The sequence below is a fragment of the Carcharhinus amblyrhynchos genome, chromosome 24 (assembly GCF_965287045.1).
Source record: "Carcharhinus amblyrhynchos chromosome 24, sCarAmb.v2.hapA, whole genome shotgun sequence".
NCBI lineage: Eukaryota > Metazoa > Chordata > Chondrichthyes > Carcharhiniformes > Carcharhinidae > Carcharhinus > Carcharhinus amblyrhynchos.
In genome coordinates, this window is record NC_137347.1 from 19,693,283 (window position 1) to 19,713,195 (window position 19,913).

At 42.4% G+C, this 19,913-nt stretch overlaps 1 protein-coding gene across 9 annotated transcripts in view; it reads left to right on the plus strand.

Annotated features, from left to right (window-relative positions):
* The first annotated feature begins 261 nt into the window (after nt 1-261).
* Nucleotides 262-19,913, plus strand: part of macf1a (microtubule actin crosslinking factor 1a) — a 562,465-nt gene continuing 542,813 nt past the window's right edge. For 4 of the 9 annotated variants that reach the window (XM_080211404.1, XM_080211405.1, XM_080211409.1 and 1 more), the window contains exon 1: nt 274-944. In XM_080211404.1, coding sequence (XP_080067530.1) covers nt 782-944 — 163 coding nt within the window. In that variant the 5' untranslated portion in view covers nt 274-781. Of the gene's footprint in view, nt 945-19,913 lie in introns of all 9 variants that reach the window. The other 5 variants (XM_080211401.1, XM_080211408.1, XM_080211407.1 and 2 more) reach the window with 3 other exon arrangements.

Consider the following 19,913-nt stretch of genomic DNA (forward strand, 5'->3'; position numbering starts at 1 on the left):
TCGATGGTACGCACCAGACATAATTAAAATATGTGCATAGTTTTTTAAATCCAACATCTGATCCTCCACGGTTTGGGATTATTTTATTGCAACGAGATTCCATAAAATACAAAGCAGGTGAAGTGAAATGATTTGGTAAAGGCTGGACCAATACGGGTTGTGTGGTGACCGGGGGCGGTGGGGGAGACCAAGCTAAGGTTATGATGTGCGGAGATAATCCGTGTTTTTATTGCAGTTAGCAGTAATCTTCCTTTCGCTCTTTCACATTGCCAGTTGGAAGAGCTGAACGCGTCTGGAAGGAGGGGGGAAACACACACACACACACTCAAACCAGGAATCCCAGAAAGGAAAATCAGAAATCCTGCCGGTCCTGCCTTCATCTTGGCTCCGTACTGGGTGACCAAGAGGCAGTGTGCTGTGCTGCGGATGCTGAAGGATAGATTGCCCGGCAGCATTGCTTATTCTGAGAGAATATATTGCAATCGGCAGCTATTTAGTGACAGCCATTGCAGAGTCACAGGTCAGCACAGTGTTCACATACGACAACTGGAGTCGGTCACACCAGCCGGCAGCTGAGGGGGAGAACCCAGATTTCTCCAGCAGGTTGCAAACAGGACGTTTCTGTGCGTTTCTCTCCCACCCCCACCCCCGCGATAACAGTTCAAAGAAACGGCGACCCTCCCTTTTATATTTTACTCAGTCAAGTGTTGCTGCTTTATCACATCTTTGTGTGTGGGAGAGAGAGCGAGAGGAAGGAAAAACACATCCTCCCTTCCTCCTGATGTCTTCTTCAGACGAAGAGAGTGTGAGCGAGAGGTCGGGAAGCCTGTCCCCGTGTCCGGGGGATACTTTACCCTGGAATCTGTCCAAACATCAGAGATCCAAGCGGCAAAGCCAGGAATCGGTGCTGGATCCCGCGGAGAGAGCCGTGGTCAGAGTGGCTGGTAAGCATTCTTCTTTAAACAGGGCGAGGAGCCTGAACTCTCAAACCACCCCAGAGGCTGGCATCAAATCCCCTACCTTAATGTACCGAGGGCAAGGTAATGGATTGGGGGTAATTAAATATATACAGGACATAAAAGAACTCAAGCAACGAGCTAGGGGAAGGATATATGAAGCACAAGTATCCTTTTTACAATTGATTCATTGAATATTGAATGGGCATCAAAAATGCCCCAAATACCAGCCAGCCGTGTTGTGGATTATTTCTTTATTTATGGTCTAATTCACATTCTGAATGTCCTAAGGTTCGAATGGAAAAAAACTATTTAAATCAGAAATATGAACAGACGACTGGGTCAGCGTTATATTTTATTGATTAAGAAGCACGCCACCCCTCTCGCCAAACCCCTCCCCAGCATGCTTCCATCTGCTCTCTTCCTTTCCGCCCCAATGGAGAAACACCCGAGACAACAGGGAATCTCTCCTCCTGTAGCAACAGTGCAATTCGTCAGTTACAGAGCAGGACACACGACCAGGTTACCAGGTCGTATCTGGAGTTTATTGTATAAAATCTTTTATTGTTCCCCCTACCGAATAATGCTCGCATGTCATTGCCTGATGATCACCGTGAATGGCGGCAACCAATTTCCACCACTTTATAATGACCCAGAATATGTGATCTCGGTTGCCATGGTTCCGCCCACCGAGGAGTCGTTCGCATTCCTAATGGTGTGTCTGAAGTGTTACAAATGAAACACCCGCCATCAGTCCCGATACTACCATCTTCTCCGACACAGAGGCGTGACATACATAATTTAACATTAGCACCTCGAATATAAAACAGGCGAGCTGAAATGCGAGGCATTTATTTGTCAATGTATGAATTTGGGGACTTCAACCTGGACCTATACAATAGTTGGTGTTTCTGGTTGAGAAGACAAAAGCTATTTCAATATTTGAAACAGTCAGCAGTCAGCCCCTCTGGTGAGATTTCCTTTCTTACAGAGGCGTGCCACATGTTAGAAATTTAAAAATTACATCACCAAGTTGTAATCGTGACAAATTAAACACCACCCAACGATCCCAACAGGGATCACAGCTGCTAGTTCTAATGCAAAACCCCATTAATCGTTAACAATAATTTTAAAAAATCAATAATCTTAAATTATGAAAACCAGCCAGAAGCCTCCATTCTAAAATTTTTTTCCGACAGTCTAGGTGTGTCAAATGCAAAACTGCAAGCAATCCTGAAAAATGGATGGCCAACTATTAATTCTCAAATTGCAACACAATCCTAAGAATACCACTAGCAACTGTAAAATATTGACATGGTCTAATAATCCTAAGGGAAGAAAATTATATCTAGTAAAATTTATATTTGAAAAACCTGTTCCAGAGCAAAATTTGTTGGTAATAGTGACATTTAAAGAACCAGTCCTGTCAAATTGCTAATTGTCCAACTAAATTAAACACCAGTCTATTATTTTGCAACATATAATACCAATATTTCATCATTATAATGCAGATAATTACCTTCGCGTGCAAAAAGCCAGCCAGTCATGTTGCAATATAAATAAAGACCAATAAACCTGTAATATAAAATATTACCCAACAATCTTGTAACCTGTAATCCATTAATATGAAATATGAGGTTAATAAGTGTGTAATGTAAGAGGCCAACCAAAAACCCTGCAATATAAAGTGTAACTAATATTCTCATCAAGTCAATAATCCTGGGATCAGAGAATGGCTATAGTACAGAAGGAAGCCATCTGGTCCATCATCCCAATGCAGGCTCTCCGAAAGAGCAACTCCAGCTTTCCTGTCCTTTCCACATAGCCCTGTAATTTATTTCTCATCAGGTAATTATCCAATTCCTCTACCTCAACCACTTCATTCCAGATCCTAACCACTGTTTGTCCAATCTGCAAATTTTGAAATTATGCCCTGCGTACCCAGATCCAGGTTATTTATGTCGATTAAGAAAAGCAGTGATCATGATACCAACTATTGGGAAACTTCACAATGTACTTTCCCCCAGTTTGAAAAACAACCACTCAGCACTACTCTGCTTTCGGTGATTCAGCCAACTTGGAATCTGGCTGTCATAGTCCCCTTTATTCCATGTACCTCAACTTTGCTGAGAAGCCTGTATTGTGCAGTTTATCAAACACACTTTTGGAAGTCGATGTGTACCATCCCAATCCTCTCCATTAGTACATCAAAGAAGTCAATCAAATTAGTTACACATTAATGGCCCTCGAAAAGACCAATCAATAATCCAGCAATATCGAACACTAGCCAATAATCTAACCAAAGACCGACAAATAATAAAATATAACCAACTCAAGAACAGCTTCTTCCCTGCTGTCATCAGACTTTTGAATGGACCTACGTTGTGTTAAGTTGACCTTTCTCAACACGCTAGCTAGGTTACATTCTGCACCCTGTCCTTTCCTTCCCTATGTACAGTTTGCTTTCTGTATAATGTGCAAGAAACAATGGGGGCGATTCTTCCAAAAAAATTCTAAGTGTCAAACTCGCATGAAAACTGGGGTAAATCATGTTGTTTTTTCAGTGGGAATTCAGAGAAGAGTCTCCCACACTCTATGCACTGCTGAGTGCACCAGTGTAAATCACATAAAAGATCAGGGGGCATGGCCTATTCCCACCTGGGAGGTCAGCAACCTAACGCTGAGCGGGCCACTGTGCATGCACCAATCTGTCAGCGCCGAGATCAGCACATGTTCAGTGGCCTCTATCTACTGGCCTCCGATTGCTGGCCGGCCTGATCGCTGGCCAGCTCTGCGATCTCCGCAACGCCGATGCTCTCACTCCCCCACAGCCCGATCGCTGATCCCCAAGCATGCCCAGGTCCAGCCACAACTCTCCCACCTCCGTAACCCCAATCTCTCACCTTCCCAATTTCCCCCACCACCAGTAGTTCCAACCCCGACCTACAGTGCTAACCTCCCCTCTGAAACCCCGAATCCCCCAGCAGCTGCCCCTCTCACCCCGATGGCCAGCCCTGATCACTGACCTCCCTCTCTCCCTCTCCCACCAATCCTGACTGCAGAGTGACAGTGGGACCCCATCTCCACCGATTGCCCCCTCAGGCCCCACCCCAACAGACCTCACCCCATCAGGCCCCACCCCAATTAAGTCCCACTGGGCATTGGCACTTTGCTCCTTGGGCAGTGCCGGGGACTCAAGCTGGCACTAGCAAGGTGGCAATGCCCAGGGCACTTCCCTGGTGCCCGACTCTCTGGGGGGCCTCAATTGCCTCCCTTCACTCCAGCAGAGCTGGGCTGCCAGCTCTCTGTTAGTGGGGAGTTGTAGTATCCCTGCTGGGGTGGAATACTCCTGGTGGGGGGGGGGGGGGGGGGGGGGGTGCGGTGGCGGAGGTTAGTGGGCCAGGAGACTTCAGTTCTGGGTCCACTAATTGTATTTAAAATATATATAAATGAAGCCTTGCATAGGTAATGCAGCTCCGTGCCGGAAAGCTGGCTCTGGGAGATGTGCTTGGAGCTGGACACCCAGCACGTGTTATGCTAATCCGTCCCCGCTTAAATCTCCTGGCCTTCTGCATTAAAAAATCAGCATAACAGGGTGGGAGAATTCCCCCCCACCCCAATACTTTTCGCTGTACACTAATACATGTAACAAAAATAAATCAAATCAAATCTCACCAGCTAATAATCCATAATATAAAACGCCAATCAGTAGTCTTAGAATGTAAATAATGAGCCAGTGTTCCCGTAATATAAAATGCAGAGTAACAATGCAAATCATTCAGCTATAATTGTCAATAATCCTGTAATTGAATACACAAATTGGAAATTCTGCTGTATAAAACACTAGCCAATCATTATATGATATGGAAAAGTACAGAAACCAGAGGATTATGACCCTAGATGGGTAATAGATATAAAGATTTGTGGGCCAGCACTAAATAACTGATCATCAAAGTTGTCACATTGTTAGAAAAATCCAGTGTCATAAAAACCCAAATGATTCACTAATTTTTGAATAAAAGTATTGAATTTTGAATTAGAAAGGGGTCATGTTTAGATGTGTGATCAAGACATTCAGGTTTTTAAAAAAGAAATAAAACAGAATTAGAATGAGGGAAGAAACCACTTATCTGCCTTTCATTCCTATTTTTGTCTTTCTCTCTGTTTCTCTCTGTCTCTCTATCATCAGTTTATCTATTTTTTATGTGTGTAGCATCTGCTCTTACCCTCAGAATGAATTGTCTGAATCTAAATAATTTCCAGCAACACATTTTTGTGAATGTAAAAAAAAGACTTTATTATCATTTCTTGCCCCAGAGGTTCTACTGCAATGTCTCACACAGCAGGTGGGATTTTCACATGTTTTGCGGCAATAGAGGCAGCCCGCCATTGGCCAGTGGTGGGATCTTCCAGTCCCACCGCTGTCAATGGATTTTCCTGTTGTTCGCATTCTCTGATGCCAGGTAACTTATGGCAGTGGGTTGCTGTTGCAGGGACCAGAAAATCCTACTGGCAGGAACAGCCAGAAAATTTCAACCATATTATCACACACACAAAGAATAGATACAAATGAGGAAAAAAGCAATACAATTGCACATTGAAGTGATTTCAGTCTGCAGTTTCTCAGCTAAACTGATGATGTAACTGGAGGTGTTGGGTAGAAGCAAAGGATTCTCAGTAAGGTATAGGATTTATTGTAGCTGAATTGTCAGGTGGTTGGTTTTCAGGTGAATTTGAAGGTGGAACAGGTAGCAGGGGAAAATTCCTTCTCCTTCTTTTAGTGTATATCTGTTTTATCTTGTCTCTGTTGTCTTACAGCTGGTTCAATGTCTTTAAATCTCTCCTGGTGTTCCTCTGAATCAAAGAGCTTCTGCTGTAACTTTTGAAAGAAGTGCCGACATGGTTGCCTTAACTATGTGGCCGATACAAACCAAAAGAACTTTGATTTGATTTGATTTATTGTCACATATATTGGTATACAATGAAAAGTATTGTTTCTTATTCGCTATACAGTCAAAGCATACTGTACTTAGAGAATTAAAGGAGACAGAGCAGAATGTAGTGTTACAGTCATAGCTAGGTGCAGAGAAAGATCAACTTAATATGATGTAGGTCCATTCAACAGTCTGATGACAGCAAGGAAGAAGGTATTCTTGAGTCGGTCCCAGACCCTTGTATCTTTTTCTCGAGGAAGAAGGTGGAAGAGAGCATGTCCAGGGTGCGTGGGGCCCTTGATTACGCTAGCTGCTTTTCCAAGACAGTGGGAAGTATAGACAGAGTCAATGGATGGGAGGCTGGTTTGCATGATGGACTGGATTTTGTTCATGACCCTTTGTAATTTCTTGTGATCTTAGACAGAGCAGGAGTCATACCAAGCTGTGCTACAACTAGAAAGAATGCTTTCCCAAATAAGCTAGTAGGTTGAACCAATACATGTTGTGGCCTTTTGCATTTTGCGATGAGAGACCATCACAATACAAATGAAGGTTGATGAGACTCATTTTATATTCATCTAACACCCATTGGGTGGAATTTTAATGGCTCTGTCTTGCCCATTGATGGGCTGAGTGAGTCAGTAAAATCACGGGAGAGCCGAGAAATCAGGATCACGCCCAATTTCTCAGCTCTTGTGATTTTATGAGAGCTGGATTTCCTGCGAGGTCAGCCTCTCGCTGGAAATGAACAAGAGGCTGAATAATTTATTAAAATGTATTTAAATGTTAATTTACATAATTAATGGAATTTTCAGTCTCACTTGCCTTTATGGCCTTGCTGGGAGAGATTCTCTTCAACGAGGAAAACACCTGCTCTCCACGAACAGAGGAACCATAAACCAATGAAGCCCTCTCGGGGAGGGCAAGGGGGTGCCTCTTGGGCAGTGCCAGCCTGGCTGTGCTGCCCTGGCACCTTGCCATTGCTAGCTTGGTACCTGGGTAAAGCTCAGTGGACCCTTGGCACTGTCCACCAGAGTGGGGCCTCCGGTGATGTGGGGTCTATGGTGAGGTAGGGCATGAAGTGGCGGCCTAATCATGGGAGAGGGGGGTTCGGCTCTGCACTCTGCAAAGGGATCAGATGGTGGGGTAAGGGGTCCCACTGTGCTCTCTTGAATGGGATTGGATGGGGGGAGGGGTTCTACTGCTGTTCTGCAGTTGCAATCAGATCTAGGGAGGGAGGTCCCAATTGGTCTGGGTGGTGGTGGTGGGGGGGGGGGGGGGGGGGGCGCAGCTCACAATCAGCTGTGGGCCCTCACGATTGCGGGGAGAGGGGAGCTGGTTGCAGCTGTCTGCAGCTGCAGGGGCCTGACAGCTCTCTGTCTGTCAGATCCCTGCAGTTGCTGTTAAGCACATGCAAAATCAAAGGACTGCACATGTGCAATAGCTCCCTGTACAGGCTGGCTGGCAAATTAAGCCCAGCCTACTGCCTGCAGTAGCTAGAAACATTTTTTCAAGGTGATGTGGAGGTGCTGGCATTGGACTTGGGTAGGCACAGTAAGAAGTCTCACAACGCCAGGTTAAAGTCCAAAAGGTTTATTTAGTAGCACAAGCTTTCAGAGCGCTGTCCTTCATCAGGTAACTCCTGATTATCACTCATCTGAAGAAGGGGCAGTGCTCCAAAAGCTCTGCTACCAAATAAACCTGTTGGACTTTAACATGGTGTTATGAGGCTTTTTACTGATTTTTTTCAGTGACTAGGTGCATAAGTTTGGGAATGTGAAAACTCGCCCAAAAATGGATCAGGAACGCTCCCATTTTTATGCTAGCTGGACATTTAGAATCAATCTCATAAAATTCTGTTGATTGAGTTTCAATATCTCTATTATCCATAATGAGGCTGCAGGGGGATGAATTGTTTGGGTTACATGGTCCTAATTATTCACACTCCACCTTCAGCTGCAGGATTTGGGAGTTTCACAAATGCCTGGGATTGCTCGCATTTTAATGAGGCTTTTACTTGAGTTTCAGGTCTGGAGCTGACATTGCCAAAAAGTTGCATGATGGGTTGTCAGCCATCTTAAAAACTGCTGTGTCCATTTTTTTAAAATATAGCATTTTAAATATCCTTTTTTTTGTACTGCATTTGTCATCCCTCTCCTGTTTTGTTGTGTAAATCAGAATTTCAGTCTGAATTTTTATTGTACATAAAACCTCTGGGAAAATGGATAAGAAAGTTGAATGTGAGAGGGAGCAGAGGAGAGAAACTGATTCAGGTTGAGAACTTCTGTCCTCTCACCATCTGCTGTAGGGAAGTGAATCGGAATGGAGGAGTGGTAAGAAGGCTGAATGTGTGTTGCATTACAGAAGAATATGGTAAAATAATAGTGGTTGAGTAGGTAGGTCATGAGAGAAAAGGTTAGTGGCGGGACTGAAAGAGTAAGTAGAGAGGAGAATAAGAACTGGGGAGATGAAGGATCAGCAGATGCAATAGAAGATAGGAAGCTTGAATAATTGGTGAATGGAAGAAGAAGAGAGCCACAGAGGGCCACAATTGCCTGTAATCCACAACCCAAATGCAACCTGTCACCACTGGTGTGTCCTTTCCTCACCACAGCATACCAAGACAAATTTCACTTCCAACATGAAAATAATACAAAACCCAGAACAAGACAGAAAATGCTGGAAAATCTCAGCAGGTCTGACAGCATCTGTGGAGAGAGAAGAGAGGCAACATTTCAAGTCTGGATGATCCTTCATCAGAGCTGGAGATATGGCAGACAATGAGAATGATATTAATCAACTACAATAGGACAAACATAGGCCAGCAGAATGGATGAACAAGTAGCAGAGAAACTTAATGCGGAAAATTGTGTGGTGATATACTCAGGCAGAATTGATATGGAGAGGCAATATATACTAAATAGCACAGTTCTAAAGAGTGTACAGTGTGCATAGATTTTTGAAAATGACAGAATATGTTGAGAGAGTTGTTAGCAAAGCATATAAAGTTTATTTATTAGTCACAAGTAGGCTTACATTAATACTGCAATGAAGTTACAGTGAAAGTCTCCTAGTCATTACACTCTGGCACCTGTTTGGGTACTCTGAGGGAGAATTTAGCATGGCCAGTGCACCTAACCTGCACATCTTTGGACTGTGGGAGGAAACCAGAGCACCCAGAGAAAATCCACGCAGACACAGGGAGAATGTGCAAACTCTGCACAGACAGTGGCCTAAGCCGGGAACTGAACCCGGGTCCCTGAAGTTGTGAGGCAGCAGTGCTAATCACTGTGCCATATTGGATCTTCAACTTCATAGAAAGAGGTATTGAATACGTAAGCAGGGAAGTTATGTTGAACCTGTATAAAAGTCTAGTTCCAGACCAGAACTAGATCCAGTCTTGGTCACGAGTTAAGAATTATATGAGGGTCTTTGAGATATACAGAGGAAATTTATCAGAATGGTTCCAGGGAAAAAGAATTTCAGCTATCAGGTCAGGGATGTGGAGGCTGGGGATGTTCTCCTTGACAAAAAGGAGATTGAGGACAGATTTGCTAGATTTGTACACGATGATCACATATTTAGTTAAGGTAGACAAAGCATTCGCTGAAGGTACAGCTGATGGTACAAGTTAGACAAGACATAAAGTTAAGGTTTTGAGCTTGAGATATAGTACCGATGTGAGGAAAACCAGTTTAGGCAGCAAGTGTTAATGACCTGAAGCTTACTGCCAATGAGGATGGTGAAAGCGGAGATGATGAATGATTTCAAAAGAAAATTGGACGGACAGTTGAGGAAAAAAAAATACTTAGACTTATGAGATGGCCTGTTCCCACCACGGGAATTGTAGCAGGAGGTGCAGGGGCAGATGATACAAAGGTCCATTGGCCTCCAGTGGGATTTTCCAGTTTTGGGGTGAGTGCGGTCAGAAACCCCCATGGGTAAAAAGGGGAAATGGGATTGATTGAATTGCTATATAGAGAGCCAGCATGGGTGTGATGAACCAACTATCTTTGTCCTGTGCCATAATACACCATGCCCAAAATTTTCCAGCCCTTCCCACCAGCAGAGTCTTCCAGTCACACCTGTGGTGCATTCCCCGGCAGCAGAGGGTGCGGGGCACACAACAACCAGTATACATTGGCGGAACCAGAAGATCCCACCAATGGTCAATAGCGGGCCACCACTGCCAGAAAATATGTCGTGTCTATGATTTTAAAAGAAGAAAATTTACAGAGACAAGTAAAAAGAGTTAAGAGGAATAAAGAGAAACAAAAAAATAAACACTAGGATGACAGCTAAGACAAGAAAGAGATAATGGCTGGAATCTTATTATTGTTCACTTCGGTGCAATTTCCCATCCCGCCAAATTCTCTAACCTCACTGCAGTGGGAGTGTGACAGGTAAAATCACACCCAATGCTCTCCATCTTACCATGTGCAATACCATATGATAGTAATATTACTATAGTAATATACTATACTGTATATATAATATACTACCTAAGCTATATTAAATGCATTGCATTTGTGTACACTCCCTGTCAATTTTTTCCTTTATAGCTTGCTACGTCACATTTCTAATGGAAAATTCTTAGCTGGGGAAGTGCTTCAGCAACAGCATTGGTGGAAGGATGTATTTACAGCATAACAAGCTTACCTAGTTGATTTCCATTATGCATGGTTGGATGCAGGAATTTATGGTGGAAACCTAGCAATAAAGACAGAACGTATGATGTTAAGACGAGGAATAAATGAATGAGCACTTTGGTCTATTTAATCCTTACCTTCTAACCCTGCTTCACTTGAAGATTGCACTTGATCTTGTCACCTGCATGCAAAAGTCAAATTCCACGTATAATAAATGTGTGTAGGTAAGTGCTTCCCACCAAGTTTCCTGTGATCTATTTTTTGTCGGTAATTTTATGTCAACATTTAACATATAAAATGTAAATTCTGGGTGCAAATTGCTGCCTCTAAGAATGTGGTTGCAGGACAGCAAGCATCGCTCCCAACTTCACTGCCATTATGTATTTTAAAAATGCTGACTTATCATAACAAAATCCAGCCTTAATCTTTGAAATAATCTTTAAGTGTTAATACGTAAACACTTATTGTATCACCACTAAGAAGTAATCCTAATATATCAAACTCAAGGCAACAGCTTTGCATCAGTTGGTAAAATGGCTGCTCAAGTTGATCTTTAAAAATGTGATTCACAATATTTATGTTTTTAGCTGACCACAGTAAGAAAGCAGTAGGAATCCTACCACAACTCCTAATCTATGAGGGTTCCTGCTAATGGTGACCATTCATGGATTCCTGCTTGTAGTAGAGGTGTGGGTTTTATTCTCTTACAATCCAGCAAGCACAGTTTGCAAGCAGTTAAGGCAGAGTAGTTGTACACATTTTTGGAATAGATATTCAGGGGTTATATAAAGCAGTTGTTTTCAGAAATGCCCATTGATGATGAGAAATGTGTTTCTGCAAAAGAAAAATTACTGTATATGTTCTTGCATCAAAAAATATTGTCAGGGACAAAAGAAAGTTTACTATACTGATTACTTCCTCAAAAAGATAGCATATTCATTGCTGGCAATATTAAAAAAACATGATTAGAACTTCACTGTGGACTTTCCTTTCTTAGAAATGCTCAACTATCCCACTTTCCAATAGTCAGAGGTTTACAGCACGGAAACAGGCCTTTCGGCCCAAACAATCCATGCTGATCATGGTGTCCGCCCAGCTAGTCCCAATTGCCCGCATTTGCCCATATCCCTCTTATCCTTTCCCATCCACTCATTACTCAAATGCTTTTTAAATTCAATGGCACGACCATCACTGAATCCTCCACCATCAACATTGTTGGAGTCACCATTAACCAGAAACTTAACTGGAGTAGCCACATAAATACTGTAGCTACAATAACAGGTGAGAACATGGGAATTCTGCAGAGAGTAATTCAATTTCTCATTCTGAAAGTCTTCCCTCCAAGTGCAAGCCACTTGTCAGGGTTGTGATGGAATACTCCCCACTTGGCAGGAACATTTGAAGCTTGACTCCATTCAGGACAAAGCAGCCAGCTTGATTGGCATCCCATTCACTACCTTAAACATTTGCTCCTGTCACCACTCGCACACAGTGGCAGCAGTGTGTAATGTCTATAAGATGCAGTGCACCGGGTCACCAAGACTCTTGACAGCATCTTCCCAATCCATGACTTCTACTACCCACTAGAAAGTTTCCCTCCATGTTATGCACCAACTTACTTCGAAATATCTAAGTGTTCTTTCATCATTGCTGGATCAAAATCCTGGAGCTCTCAACCTAACAACACTGAAGTAACCTCACCATACAGCCTCAGAGCATTTCAGGGAGGTGCCTCACCACCACCTTCTCCAAGGTAATTAATTAGGGATGGACAAATAAAAGAAACACCAAACACCCAGAGTAAGGCTTTGTATAATTTCAATGCAACTTGAAAGTATATCAAATCAGTGAATGATGATGGAGTGCTCAGTAATTAAAGTTAATCATTGTGTGCCCGCAACAGATTATTTTTAATTACATTATAGATTGACAATCTTTGATCTGTTGGGTCTGTAATTGGAACAGAGGCTATTAGGACTGGTTGAGATTAGGACATTGGATGTATTAAGAAACAGTTATATGCTACAACTGTAAAAGGATAAGTAAGACTAAATACACCATAGATCTTTCTTCTACACCAATTCTGTAGTTATACGGGATTATCCCACCTCACTGGTACTTTTCTTCTTATTCTTTCATGGGTTGCGAGCACACTGGCTAGGTCAGCATTTATTACCCATCCCTAATTACCCTTGAGGAGGTGGTGATGAGCCACCTACTTATACCGCTGCAGTACATCTAGTGTCAGTATACCCAATGCTGTGAGCAAAGGAGTTCGAGTTTAATGGGGACAGTATAGTGGTAGTGCTACTGGACTGGTAATCCAGAGGTCCAAGCTAATGTTCTGGGCAACTGGTAGAATTTAAAAGCAATTAATAATAAATCTCGAATTAAAAAAGATAGTTTCATGACAGAAGGCCATAAAAACCATCTGGTTCCATAATGTCCTTCAAAGGAGGAAATCTACTGCCCCTACCAGATCTGACCAATATGACTCCAGGTCCTTAAGAAATGGCCTAGCAAACCACTCAATTATATCAAACCGCTACAGAAAAATGTATTTTAATAAAACCATTAACTATAATCTCCCTTTATACATTTCCGACTGTCTTAACAAAAGGCGAGGAAAGGAAATCTGTAGATATATGGGGAAATGGAAAACACAAAATAAACAAAGACAGAAGCATAAAAAAAACAAGCCAAGTACTAAAAAATAAATTGCAAATATTCATATCTATAAGAGAGGTTAAAAGATAAAATCAAGACTCCATAAATTTTAAAATTTGTTAGAACTTTAAGATATTTAAATTAAGTTCCAATGTAATTTCCTTGAGTTTATAAGCACTTCCGAAAGTTTCCTGGATCTTTGCAATGACTGAGAGCATCTCCAGAGGAAGCTGAAATCCAGAAGTCCTGCCCCCGAACATCTCAATTATCGGGATTTGCACATGTACATTTCATGGAAGCAAATAACTTGGTGCATATGCTTTGAAGAGATAGGGTGCCCTTTCAGATATGGTTCTGGTACATCTGTGGAGAATTTCAAGTGCCCTTTTGGTGAGCTAAGCTGCCCTTTGATATTGTTAAAAGTGGACATGAATACGTATAAAAAGTGTGTAAACAGTTTGGAACTGTTAAGAAAGATCAGTCAAAAGTATCAAAAGCAACTGTCAAGCTGTCAAGGCATTTAAAAATCCTGCCCTTTGATCTTCAAAAAATGTGTGGAGTGTTAAAAAATTAATTGTTTACTATTTGCTTTGCGTGTTGACATAAGCCTGAGGGTTATCATTACTGGATTAGAGCTGCATAACTAATTCCACAATAGTATTGTGCCTGCCATTTCACTGTTTGATTGACAGGTTCAAATGGTTATAGACATTTGAAGTGGGACTATGGATTCCAATGTTTGTTCTTAAAAGGGATTAGGTTGTTGAAGGAATGTAAATGTAGTGAATAAGGATTTATGAATGAAGGGCTTTTAAAAAAAAGGCCATGATCTAGTGGTCCCATTTGCTGCAGGTGAAAATCTGTTATGGTTGCTAAATCTTGCCAGCAGCCAAAAATGGGACTTGCACCAGCGAGATCTCAGTTTGAGATCTTCCCCGCCTCCCACTATGAAATAATTAAAGGGTTCTATGCAATAGCATCTGCCTGTGACATATCCTCCCCCTGATATGGTGTGATGTCACTCTGGCATGAATTATAACTGATTTCAAAAGCGAAAACCAGTGGGAGTGCAGAGATGCTGGGAGATGGTAGCTTGTGGCGGGGCCGGTGGTGGGGGGGGGGGTCCTCTGTTGATAGGGAGTGTTAGGGGAGCTATATTTTAAATGTGCCTTTTAAAGATGGCACCCCGAACTCTATGGAGCTGGTTTTGCTGGCTCTATTAGGCCCACCCCACTATGGTGTAAACCATGCCCCCAGGTATTCTGTACACTAAGTGCCCGAAAATCTGGTCTGAAAACTCGAGCTGTGCTCCTGGAGAGAAACACGCCGGTTTTCAGTCAGAGCCTGAAATTTGACAAACATTGGGAAAATTCCACCCATAGGGTGAGATTCTCTGGCCTTCCTGCAGTGGGTTTCTCAGTGGCAGGAGGCAGCGTGCCGTGGGCCGGAGCAGAGATCGTCTGGTCCCAACACTATCTGTGTGATTTCCCATTGACTCCATCCCTCACCGCCAGGAAACCCGCAGCAGGCATGCACTAGTGGCGGGACCAGGAGATATCACCGGGCCTAAAGATTTCACCCATAGAGTCTACAACAGACACTTAAGAACTGTATTTTATCTCTTCTCACTATGGGTGCAACTACAGTGCTCACTGTCATCTATAGGCCACTAGTGGGAAAAGTTTAGATGAACAAATTTGCAGGCCATTACAGAGAAGCACAAGAATTATGGAGTAATTATAATGGGGGACTTGAATTAGTGTAAAGGACAGAGAGCGGCAAAAGTTTCTAAATTGTGTTGAGCAGAATTTTCTTTAGCTGTATATTTCCAGACCAATGTAAAAGTGCTGGTCCTAGGTTTTGGGAATGAGATGGGTCAAGTGGATTAAGTGCCTGTAAGAGAACATTTGGAGGACTTTGATCATTGTATCATAAGATTTAGGTTGATTATGGAAAAGGATAAGGAGCAATCTAGAGTATGAAAAATTAACTGGGGGGAAGCCAACTTCAGTGGGGTAAGAATGGATCTGGTCCAGATAAATTAGAATCAAAAGTTGGCATGCAAAACTGTAATTGAACAATGGGCTGCCTTTAAAGAAGAGGAAATAGTTCAGGTACAGTTAAGGCTTCCCACAAAGGAGAAAAATAGGGCAAACAAATCCAGAACTACCTGGATGATGAAAGATGTAGAGATTAAAGGTGAAGCAGAAAAATTCTGCTTATGACAGTTGTGGATAACTTAGAACCAGGCTGAATATAGAAGGTTCTTAGGGGATTTAAAGGCAAATAAGAGAAGCAAAAAGAGAGTGTGAGAAGAGACTGCCAGCTAATGTAAACGGAAATACCAATGTCTTCTTTCGGCATTTAAATTGTAAAATGGTGATAAGAGGAGGAGGGGGACCACTCAAGGACCAAAAAGGGGATTTATGCGCAGAGGTAAGAGGCATGGCGGAGGTATTAAATGAATACTTTGTATCTGTCTTTACCAAGGAGAAAGATGCTATCCAGTAATAGTGAAATAGGAGAATGTTCAGATATTTGAATGGTTTTAAATCAATAAGAAGGTGTTGAAAAGGCACTTAAATTTGATAAGGCACCAAGGCTGAATCAGATGCATCCAATACTAAAGGAAGTTTGAGGGGAGGTTAGAGAGGCACTAGTCATTACACCAAAGCAATTCCCTCTGCCTGGAGAGGCTGGATGCTTGCAGAGGTGGCCCTTGTACAGCCCAACCCAATGTGCAATTAATAGTTGTTGGTGTGGGTGGACACTTCCTGTTCTGCACCCCTACCATGTAATTTTATGTGGGCCATGTGCCTGCCACATACACCTGTGATTTGCATTGTAATTGAGTGCGTGGTGGCTCTTGACACGTGAGTAGAAATAGCACCCACTTTCGGTCCAGCCACTGAGAGCCACGGTCCTCTAATAAAATTACAGCCATAATATTTAGTATAACAAGTGGGGTGGTAAAGGGCTTGATTATATATTCTGCTGCCACCAAGTGATTCAAAGAAGAGAGTGGAAGGAAAGAATATAGAGGATTATTATGAGCCTTGAGCTAGCAATTAATTCTCCAGGTCCACCACAGTCTGAACTTTCTCTTGCCAGGGCTTTCTTCTTGTATAGGGTTAATATATAAAGGTTAGGCAGTCCACTTCCAGTGTTTGTTCTCTCTTCCTGTAGTTCTTCCTTTACTCTTCAACTGGAATAGAAGAAAGAGGTTGCAAATGACTCAATGACATAGCGAGATATTTAAAATTCAGTCCACAATCGTGTGATTCTGTGTATATGCAATAGGAGGCTGCATTATAATGAGATGACTATTACTATGATCAGAATGCATACAATGACAGAAGGTCCACATCTCATGTTCCAAACAAACTGATATTTAGAAATACCAGTCCTGGAGGATTTGAACAGCAAGAGGGAAGCTCTCTGCATGACACATACATCATAAGTGAGTATGTGCAGTTGGTTGTTTTGGAGGAAGAGAAGGATCTTGTGTCTATGAAGCCAGTGGAAGAATTTATGGTTCAAGTGCACCCTGCATGTACTAAGCAGTTATTATGAGCATTCACAGTAGGGGAAGATCTAGTTGTTAGTTTTGTAAATGCATCCATGCTAAATTAGTAGAATGAAAACATGTTACCTTATCTTGAATGGTATGATAAGATTATTAAACTTCTTCCAATATTCTCTTCAGGCACGCAATGTATTGCTAATCGTTGCCACCTCCTGGTGTATTTTTGAGGAGATTTCCTAAGGTTTCTGTAGTGTTTGATTTCAAAGACTGCCTTCTTCTCTACCTCACTTTCTCTATAATTTCTATGGCTTTATCTTAAAAACATGTCATACTGTTCCTTCCAGGCATTGTGCACCAGCAAACAAGATTGCCACTTTCAAAAGGCTCAAACCTGATAACAGTTCCTATAAGCAGTTCCAATACTTTTAACCCTGCCATACATTGAACAAGCTCCAGCAATGGGTATTCTTTAAGATGAAAGCTCAAATGCATTGCGCAAATGACACAAAAACTTGGATACATTTTTGATCAGCATATATTACACTCTTCTTACACTCACCACTTTCAATTCAGTTCAAGTCTATTCAGAAAATCTAGACTACAATCTAGGGGTGACAGGTTGGCACAGTGGTTAGCACTGCTGCTTCGCAGCACCAGGAACTTGGGTTCAATTCCCAGCTTGGGGCACCGTCTGTGTGGAGTTTGCATGTTCTCCCTGTGTCTGCGTGGGTTTCCTCCCAAAGTCTGAAAGATGTGCTGGTTAGCTGCATTGGCCATGTTAAATTCTCCCTCAGTGTACCCAAACAGGCGCCAGAGTGTAGCAACTAGGGGAATTTCACAATAACGTCTTTGGTCAGCACGGTAGCACAGTGGTTAGCACTCTGATTCATAGTTCCAGGGACCTGGGTTCGATTCCCAGCTTGGGTCGCTATCTGTGTGGAGTTTGCACATTCTTCCTATGTCTATGTGGGTTTCCTCTGGTGCACCGGTTTCCTCCCACAGTCTAAAGATGTGTGGGTTAGGTTAATTGGCTATGCTAAATTGCCCCTTAGTGTCCCAGGATGCATAGGGTAGAGGGAAAATATGTGAGGATAGGGTTTGGGTGAGATTGTGATTGGTGGGCTGAACGGCGTCTTTCTGCACTGTAGGGTTTTTATGATTCTTCTGTGATACAATGTTCATTATAGTCACAAAAGATGTTACTTCCGCAAGATTTTTCCTTCACAATTTTCTCTCCTCTCCTCAAGAAAATATTGATTCCCAATTGGGGGACTATTCAATGGGCCATGAGCATTCTCTAGTAACTTGCCAAATGGATATTACTTGTGTAAGTCTACACATTGAGTGTTAATAAGTTATATCACAACAAAGAAATAGTGGCACAGTGATTAGCACTGCTGCCTCACAGCAACGACCTGGGTTCAATTCTGGCCTTGGGTGGCTCTCCGTGCGGAATCTGCACGTTCTTCCTGTACCTGCATAGATTTCCTCTGGTTTCCTCCTGCACTCCAAAAATGTACAGGTTAGGTATAATGGCCATGTTAAATTACTCCTTAGTGTCCAAAAATATGTAGGTTGGGGGTAAATATGTGGGGTTATGGGGATAGGGCATGTGTAAGAGGCTCTCTAGGAGAGTTGGTGCAGACTTGATGGGCCGAATGGCCTCCCTATGCACTGTAGGGATTCTATGATTCTATAAAACATCACAGCTGAGACCAATCCCCCTGTCATCATTCAACAATCACACATCTGTAGCTCCAACAGGGATCTCTCAATACCAGTCAGGAGTGGAAATCCAGGCCAGTTTTCCCATCCTTACCAGTGGTACTCAGGTTCACTGTAGCCTCTCTCTCATCTTGCTCCTTGAGATAAACTAACTGAACATAGACAGAAGATCACACCTGCCATCTTCATAATCTGCATTGGCTCAGTTACTCACTGGATGAACACAATGAGGCATTAAGGGAACCCAATGACACACAAATTCTTGGTTTAGCATCTCCACATTTTGAAATGTGTTACGACATTTTTAAATGGTGCATACTTTGGGTGGAGACAGCTGCAAAGCATATTTTCAACATTCTTGGAGACTAAATGCTATGTAGGCAGAAGAAATAATGCTTTCTCTATGACTCATCTTAACACAAGAGGTTCAATTCTAATGGTAGGGCTGTAGATTGTTTGTCTCCTTTTATATTTTAGCATTTTGAAAAATAGGTTGAAATCCAAAAACTTAATATATATTCACAATTGCATAACTTTTAATAATGCTGTAGTTTATTAAATGCTTGTTTGTTTGACTATTGATATACATTTCTGCCCACATCCGATTCCTCCAATCTATCATCTGTGGAAGCACTTTCAGCTATATTGCTCCCAAACTCTGGAACTTTCTTGTTAAACTCTTCTTTCTTTCTGCATCTTGTCCCACCATAGAAACATCAAGCTTTCCCTCTCACTCCGGACTCTGACTCAAAGTGTGAAATACTTTGGGACACTTCACTATGTTAGACGTGCCATTGAAATGTCTCCCAATGCAGTCTAACATCTTTTTGTACAATAATGCAGTTCCTATTACATGGATAAATGTGGCAGCAAGCAAGTCTTTCAAACAGCAATGAATGGTCTATTAATGTTTTGGTGGTCATGATTGAGTGAAGAGTGTTGTCTTCTCAAATGGATACATTTTCAAGTGCTAGATTGGGGCTTGACTACATAGAACCACAGAAGCTTTACAGTGCAGAAAGAGGCCATCCTACAGTACAGAAAAAGGCCATTCAGCCCATTGAGTTTGCACTGACCCTCCAAAAGAGCATCCCACCCATCTCTCTCCATCCTAGCACATGGCTCAAAATCAAACGTGGGCAAGGAAACCATCTGTAGATTACCACTTATATCTTCCCTTGGCTGATAAATCAGTACTCCTCTATACTAAATACCACCTGGAAGAAGAACTGTGTAGCTAGGGCACAAAATGTCCTCTGGGAGGGGGACTTCAATATCCTTCACCACATGTAGCACCACTACTGATGGAGCTAGCCAAGTCCTGTCTGGGATAGCTGCCAGACCTGGCTTGTGGCAAGTGATGAGAGAGCAACACACGTGAGAATCTATTTAACCTTGGTTTCAGAATAATCCATCTTGGCCTCTTCCTGAGGCCAGTGTTCAGCCTATTTGATTC